Source organism: Amblyraja radiata, chromosome 46, assembly GCF_010909765.2.
Source record: "Amblyraja radiata isolate CabotCenter1 chromosome 46, sAmbRad1.1.pri, whole genome shotgun sequence".
Classification (NCBI taxonomy): Eukaryota; Metazoa; Chordata; class Chondrichthyes; order Rajiformes; family Rajidae; genus Amblyraja; species Amblyraja radiata.
This window is the reverse complement of record NC_046001.1, coordinates 4,221,877-4,229,975: the sequence shown is the minus strand read 5'-3', so window position 1 is coordinate 4,229,975 and position 8,099 is coordinate 4,221,877. Positions and strand designations below refer to the sequence as shown.

Sequence of the window (8,099 nt, the reverse complement as noted above, 5' to 3'; positions counted from 1 at the left end):
GTGGGAATGGGATGGATGTGGGAATGGGATGGATGTTTGAATGGGATGGATGAGGGAATGGGACGGGAATGGGATGGATGTGGGAATGGAATGGATGTGGGAATGGGATGGATGTGGGAATGGGATGGATGAGGGAATGGGAGGGGAATGGGATGGATGTAGGAATGGGATGGATGTGGGAATGGAATGGATGTTGGAATGGGATGGATGTGGGAATGGGACGGGAATGGGATGGATGCGGGAATGGAATGGATGTTTGAATGGGATGGATGAGGGAATGGGATGGGAATGGAATGGATGTGGGAATGGGATGGATGTGGGAATGGAATGGATGTGGGAATGGAATGGATGTGGGAATGGGAATGGGATGGATGTGGGAATGGGAATGGGACGGGAATGGAATTGATGTGGGAATGGAATGGATGTTTGAATGGGATGGATGAGGGAATGGAATGGATGTGGGAATGAGATGGATGTGGGAATGGGATGGATGTGGTAATGGGATGGATGTGGGAATGGGATGGATGTGGGAATGGGATGGGAGTCCTCCCTCACTTTAGGTGGGGCACCGGCTCAGCTAAATTTGGGGAATTCTGGGGGGGGTCCCGGTACTTGGTGAATTCTAGGGGGTCCAGTTTGGGGAACGATGGTCCTGTGGTTGGGTAGGACAATGGTTCCCTTCATACACAGAGGATGTGTTGAACAGAGTGACAGGGTGCAGCGCTGTCATTGTACCGCACGGCATTTTATTGCAAAGCAGATTAAAAGCGCACAACGTGCGGCAGAGGAGCGGGGCGGTGAGCAGGCCCGGCCGCACCTCACCGCGGCAGCACTGAGACCGAGGGCCCGTCCCGCAGCCAAGCGCGCGCGGCGTCAGGGGCAATCCACGCGCTCCGTCAGCTCCAGCGGGAAGGTGCCTCGCAAACGGTCCACGTCCTTCAACTGCATCCAGTCCGCTTCCTTCACTCCCGTCACGCATCCCCCCGGCTGCAGGACATTCAATGCAGGACATTCAAATACTCCGCGGGAAGGGAACATCACAAAACGAACGCCAACAACCCCCCCCCCCCCCCCCCCCCTTCCCCCCTACCCCTCCCCCGGGCTGGGGATCAGCCAGGGCAGTAGAATATCGTGAATGCGGAATTACAGGAGGTCCATGCAGTTGTGGTATTACGGTAGTTGGGAGAATTACAGGGGTCCCATTCGTCGGATAATTACGGTAGTTGCTGAAAGGTGGGGATTTAGGGGAGGGCTCCGGTAAATGGGGAATTAGGGGAGGTCACCAGTAGTTGGGGGTTTACGGGAGGGCACCAGTAGTTGGGGGTTTACGGGAGGGCACCAGTAGTTGGGGGTTTACGGGAGGGCACCAGTAGTTGGGGGTTTACGAGAGGGCACCAGTAAATGGGGAATTAGGGGAGGGCACCAGTGAAGCATACTCTCGAAGGTAGACAAAAATGTTGGAGAAACTCAGCGGGTGCAGCAGCATCTATGGAGCGAAGGAAATAGGCAACGTTTCGGGTCGAAACCCTTCGGGTTTCGGCCCGAAACGGTGCCTATTTCCTTGGGGTTTCGGGCCCGAAACGTTGCCTATTCCCTTCGCTCCATAGATGCTGCTGCACCCGCTGAGTTTCTCCAGCATTTTTGTCTACCTTCGATATTCCAGCATACTCTTGTGTCTGATGTGTGTTGCAGCCACTGTCAGCTGCGGACATTGTTGCCCACGTTCTCACCTGTGGCTCGCCCTCCTTGCCCGGGAGCACGAGGATGGTGTCACCTTGTTGGCACGGTAGATGGGCATCCTCCGTCAGACTGTGCCTCACTCTCACCTGTGGAAAAGGGCACAGGTCAGATGCCCGGTTAGCAAGTGGCACAATACGGTGGCGTTGCGGGTAGAGCCGCTGCCTCACACGGGTTCGATACCGACCTCGGGTGCTGTGTGTGTGTGTGTGTGTGTGAGTGTGAGTGTGTGTGTGTGTGTGTGTGTGTGTGTGTGTGTGTGTGTGTGGAGAGTTGGCGAAGCGATGAATTCCACAGATTCACCACCCTCTGGATGGTGAAGAGAACGTCCTTTAATTCACTCAAACGCTCATCATACGTTAACCCAGTCATTCCTGGGATCATTCTCGTAAACCTCCTCTGGACCTTCTCCAGAGGAGGCACACCCTCTCCAGAGCCGGGACGGGACGGGACGGGGGGGGAGGGGGAGGGGGAGGGATGGCACAGGGAGGGGGTGGGATGGTGAGGGGGACAGGGAGAGGCTGGGACGGTCAGGGGCAGAGATGTTTGAGTTGCCAAGCCAGACGTGGGGTCATGAGATAGGTGGAGTTGGGGGTCTGTGTGGTGGGCTGTGACATTGCCCAGTGTGGGCAGATGCACACTCGCCCTGCCCCATGGCGCGGTGGGTGGAGGGCCGGAGGGAACGTCTGCCGCGCGGGTACCTTGTACATGAATCCAGGCGGCATCTCCCCACAAGGTGAACTGTCGGCGTCCTTACTGTGGCCCGGCGCCACCGCTACACGGGCTGGGGCACACGGGGCGAGATCAGTTCCTTCAGCCGCCACCTCCCGGCTGGCATCCGCCGTCTGCTTGGCCGTGGTGGAGAGAGATCGGTTCTACGCGGGAAACGCAGTGTTAGTACCCTCTCCGTGCCCGCAGCGTTCTGCCACGGGCACCGCATCGTGTTGGCATGAAGTCCCCATGCCCTGTCCTGCACACCTCCACTCCTCCAGTTGCCCCACCTCCCTCCTCCGCTCCTTCTTGGGCTCCTCGACTCGAGGGTCTCCTCATTGCCCCGTGACCAGCGCACTGCTCACTCATTACCAGTCGCACAGCACGCCAACAGGCCCTTCGGCCCAACCTACGCATGCCGACCAACACGCCCCATCTACACCAGTCCCACCTGCTCGCGTTTGGCCCATATCCCTCCACACCTGTCCTATCCACATCCCTGCCCAAATGTCTGTTCAATACTGTTATGGTACCTGCCTCAGCTACAGTACCTCATCTGCCAGCTCGTTCCCAACACCCACCACCCTCTGTGAGAAACGATTGCCCCTCAGGTTCCTATTCAATCTTTCCCCCAACAGCTTAAAACTATGCCCACTGGTTCTTGGTCTACCCGATCTATTCCTCTCATGGTTTTGTACACCTCTATAAGACCACCCCTCATCCTCCTGCTCCTTAAGGAATAGAGTCCCAGCCTGTACAGATCTATGAATGAATGAATGCTTTGCTGTCATGTGCAACGAGTCACGGTAATATTCTTTGCTTTGCTTGCCCAAGGTATGCAAAGAGTGGCTACATAAAGGGCGCCAACGAAGTTACTAAGTATCTTGTGCGGGGTCCTCCTCTGTTCCCCCCCCCCCCCCCCCCCCCCCCCCACGCCTCTCGATAGACATTACCCGGGGCAGTGGCTGTGGTGGTGGAGTAACGGTCACGGCAGCTTCCCCAGTCTGTGGAGCATCGGCCAGGGTAGCGGAAGGAGTGAGGGGGGCGGCGGAGAGCGTCACCACCCCCTCACCATCAGGAACAGTCTGTGCGTCCGCCCGTGCCACTCCAGGAGCTGCTGGGCTGGTGGGACCAGCGCTGGGCACCTCGCTGGTCGTACCCCGGTCAGGGGAAGGCGAGGATTCAGAAGAACCCTGGACCGTGCCTTCAGGTCCCGGGGCTGCAGGAGACACAGGGTCGGCCGGGGGAACTGTCTCAGCAGAAGCTTCTGAGGTTTCGGGCGCTGGGGGGCAGGTTTCGACGGTCGCCTCCCTAGTTTGTTGGCTTTCAGGTGAAGCGGAAGCGTCATTGTCCACGGGAAGGTCAGGCTCGCCTTGTGAGGCCGCGGGATCCGCAGGCATCAACGTTTCACCGTCGGATGCTGACGGAGCTGAACCCGTATCCGGATCGGCGGAAGATGAAGGAGTTGTGTGTTGGAAAGCTGAGGCGTCCTCCTCATCAGCGGCTGCGGGAACGCCGGGCGAGGTTTGCAGAGTAGGTGAGATGTCGGATTGACTCTCCTCGGGCGGCTGGCCTAAATCACCCTCGGACTTTGACTCTCCGCCCTGCTCGAGACTCATCGAGGAAGATGTGTCTCCAGGTATCTCCGGCTCGTCCTTCGGTGATTCTTCAGAGCGAGGAGAAGGTGTCGGAGCTTCGACCGGTGGCTGGGTGTCCCCGTGGCTTGGAGTTTCTTCACCGGCCCCCACTCTGGGAGCGGGCGTCGGTGTCGGCGAAGGTGGAGCCTCGGTGGAGGACGGGGTGAGAGGAGGGTGAGCCTCGTCCCTTGTCGTGGTGCCACCCATCGATGAATGGTCAAGGCTGCTTTCTGAAGAAGTCGACAGTCTACGCACGGACATGACTGGGGCTGAGATAAGGAGCGACCTGCGGTTGCTGTAACAGACAAAGTGCAAGCATATTGAGGGCAGCACACGGTGGCCCAGCGCGTAGAGCCGCTGCCTCACGGCGCCAGAGACCCGGGTTCCATCCTGACTATGGTACGGAGTTTCTATGTCCTCCCCGTCACCAAGTGGGTTTCTCTGGGTGACGTGGGCACCACGTCTGGGGAAGGATGTGCTGACTCTGGAGAGGGGCCAGAGGAGGTTTACGAGAATGATCCCAGGAATGAGTGGGTTAACATATGATGAGGGTTTGACGGCACTGGGCCTGTACTCGCTGGAGTTTAAAAGGATGAGGGGGGGACCTCATTGAAGCGTACAGAATAGTGAAAGGCCTGGATAGAGTGGATGTGGAGAGGATGTTTCCACTAGTGGGAGAGTCTAGGACTAGAGGTCACAGCCTCAGTATTAATGGACATTCCTTTCGGAAGGAGCAATTTCTTTAGAGGGTGGTGCATCTGTGGAATTCTTTTCCACAGATGACTGTGCAGGTAAAGTCAATGGATATTTTAAAATGGAGATGGATAGATTGTTGATTAGTGCGGGTGCCAGGGGTTATGGGGAGAAGGCAGGAGAATGGGGTTAGGAGGGAGAGATAGATCAGCCACGATTGAATGGCGGAGTAGACTTGATGGGCCGAATGGCCTAATTCTGCTCCGATCACTTCTGAACGTGAATCTGGTGGGCGTTGAGGAGTTTGGCTGAGCGCGGCCTTGGTCAGTGTGAGCCTCCACAAGCCACGTCCCTCGGCAGCGACACTGTGTGGGGGGGTGGGAGGTGGGGGGGGGGGGGGGGGGGGCTGATCACTCACCTGGCGACCCCTTTGACAATGAACACCTTGGTGCTGTGCTGCTTCTCCAGCTTGGTCATCACCGAGTACAGGCCTTGGTTCAGCTGCGGAGACAGAGGGACAACGCGTGTTCACACTACACTGACATCGTTGAAGCAGCCAGGAAAGCAAACCAACGCCTCTACTTCCTCACAAGTTAGTTAAGTCTCGGTTAGATTACAGGCAGTGAACAAAGCCAATGGTATGCTGGCCTTTATCGCGAGAGGAATTGAGTACAGGAGCAAGGAGGTCCTACTGTAGTTGTGCAGGGCCCTGGTGATACCACACCCGGAGTATTGTGTGCAGTTTTGTTTAGTTTAGAGATAGAGTGCAGAAACAGCCACCGGGTCCGCGCCGACCAGCGTTCACCGCACACTAACACTATCCTACACCCACTAGGGACAATTTTTACATTGACCAAGCCAATTAACCTACAAACCTGTACATCTTTGGAGTGTGGGAGGCAACCGAAGATCTCGGAGAAAACCCACGCGGGTCACGGGGAGAACGTACAAACAGCACCCGCAGTCGGGATGGAACCCGGTTCTCCAGCGCTGCATTCGCTGTAAGGCAGCAACTCTACCGCTGGGCTCCTAATTTGAGGAAGGACATTCATACTCTGTACAGACAGCACCCGTAGTCAGGATGGAACCCGGGTCTCTGGCGCTGTGAGGCAGCAACTCTACCGCTGCGCCACCGTGCCGCCCAGTCCAGTAAAGTCCGATTAAAGAGGTCAAAGGTCCCGAACGAGGTAGAGTGGCAGCCATCCTTACTTTGCTCATCTCCTGGTAGAAAATATCCCGCAAGTTGGACATGTTCTGAAATATTGTCACGTAACATCCGATACGGCTGCAAAGGAAGGAGTCATGTTTAAACGGACCGGGCATTGAACGCGATGGGGACAGAAAGATGCTCAAAATGGCATCTGCGGCATCCATTTTGAAGAACTTTCCTCGCTGTAAATTTGGGGGGTAACTTGGAAGCCCGCGTTACTTGCCCGGCTCGGCTGATGCTTGGTGTTCGGGTGATTTGTGTTCCGCGCCAATTTTCCCCGATTTTCCCCGAGATGTCCCTTACCTCCCCCTGCCTGCTCCCACACCACTCTCCTTTAGTCTTTAGTTTGGTTTATTGTCACGTGTACCGAGGTACAATGAAAAGCTTTTGTTGCGTGCTAACCAGTCAGTAGAAAGACAATATATGATTACAATCGATCCGTCCACAGTGCACAGATACATGATAAAGGAATAACGTTTAGTGCAAGGTAAAGCCAGCAAAGTCCGATCAAGGATAGTCCCAGGGTCTCCAATGAGGTAGATAGTAGTTCAGCACTGCTCTCTGGTTGTGGTAGGATGGTTCAGTTGCCTGATAACAGCTGGGAAGAAACTGTCCCTGAATCTGGAGGTGTGTGCGTTCGTTTTCACACTTCTGTACCTCTTGTCCGATGGGAGAGGGGAGAAGAGGGAGTGGCCGGGGGTGAGACTGGTCCTTGATGATGCTGCTGGCCTTGCCGAGGCAGCGTGAGGTGTGGATAGAGTCAATGGAAGGGAGGTTGGTTTGTGTGATGGTCTGTGCCTGCCTAAAAGTCTCTTAAACACCACTATTGTATCTGCCTCCACCACCACCCCCGGCTGCTTATTCCAGGCCCCCAGGGTATCAGACCTTACCTGCTCCACAGTTCAGGCAGTTCCTCACGAAGCTGAGCATTTAATTCTTCAAACTCGTTCTGGGCGTTAACAAACTCCTCTTCAGCCTGAATGAGAGGAAGACAAGAGTGTCGTCCCTGGCGCAGTCTCTGACTCTCACTGACCCCGCGGCCCCTGCCCACACTGACCTCTGCCCAAGAGATTGCACCGAGGAGTCCTGTGCAACCCGTTTCTCTCGCGGTTCACAGACTCGCCAGCCGCCTGCCACTACTGCGGGCTGGAAGAGTCTGTGAGGTTGCAGCCCCTGCTCCAATATCTAAAGGGGCTTCTCCTTGCCTTCTAGCTGCACTTCACACCTATCACCCTCATCTTTGGACACCCTGTGTGTAGGGGAGAGGGTAGAGGGCTGAAGATGTCCTGGTCGGGTTGCTTCTGGCGAGTCATGGTGCCAGGCGGTGGAGGGCTGCCCGCACCCTTTTCCGGGGTTACGCCCGTGCCCGGGTGGCACTAGAGAGGGAACACGCGCTGTCCACGGGCGCCCTGGGGGATTCTCGTGACCGCTGGGCACCAAAAAAAGGGACTGCACCGCCATCCCACCGCACCGCCACGCGACATCACCGTTTCCCACAGCGCTCAGCAACCAACTTACCAGGGTTCCACTCGGTGGCACGGCGGGTAGAACCGCTGCCTCGCAGCATCAGAGACCCAGGATCGATCCTGACCTTTACACTTCAGAGATACAGCCCAGAAACAGGCCCTTCGGCCCGCTGAGTCCACGCCAGCCAGCCATCACCCCGTACACTAGCACTATCCTACGTACACTAGGGACAATTTACAATTTTTTTTACCGCAGTCACTTAACCTGCAAACCTGCACGTCTTTGGATTGTGGGAGGAAACCGAAGATCTCGACCCAAAAATCACCCATGCCTTTTCTCCAGAGATGCTGCCTGTCCCGCTGAGCCACTCCAGCATTTTGTGTCTATCTTCGGTTTAAAGCAGCACCTGCAGTTGCTTCCTACACATGTATTCAGGCAGATGCCCAACGATGCCCACTAGCCCGTACCTTGGTGATCTTTGCTTCGTCTTTTTTCTTGGCGCTCTGCAGTGACTCCAGGTGGTGGCGGAAGATGTCGTAGTCCACCAGCTTGCGGCCACGTTTAGCAATGCGCTTCTAGGGGGCAGAGCAACAGGTACGGTCAGTATCATCATATGTCCCAGACAGAACAATGCCATTCTTACT

At 56.2% G+C, this 8,099-nt stretch overlaps 1 protein-coding gene across 2 annotated transcripts in view; it reads right to left on the bottom strand.

The window, feature by feature from the left end:
* Window positions 1-724: 724 nt before the first annotated feature.
* bin2 (bridging integrator 2) overlaps window positions 725-8,099 on the bottom strand; it is a 38,672-nt gene continuing 31,297 nt past the window's right edge. For both annotated transcript variants that reach the window (XM_033015650.1, XM_033015649.1), the window contains 8 exons: window positions 7,923-8,030; window positions 6,879-6,964; window positions 5,988-6,063; window positions 5,197-5,279; window positions 3,402-4,380; window positions 2,439-2,612; window positions 1,731-1,826; window positions 725-987 (listed from right to left, as the gene is read on the bottom strand). In XM_033015650.1, the coding sequence (XP_032871541.1) occupies window positions 874-987; window positions 1,731-1,826; window positions 2,439-2,612; window positions 3,402-4,380; window positions 5,197-5,279; window positions 5,988-6,063; window positions 6,879-6,964; window positions 7,923-8,030 (1,716 nt within the window). In that variant the 3' untranslated portion in view covers window positions 725-873. The remainder of the gene's footprint in view (window positions 988-1,730; window positions 1,827-2,438; window positions 2,613-3,401; window positions 4,381-5,196; window positions 5,280-5,987; window positions 6,064-6,878; window positions 6,965-7,922; window positions 8,031-8,099) is intronic.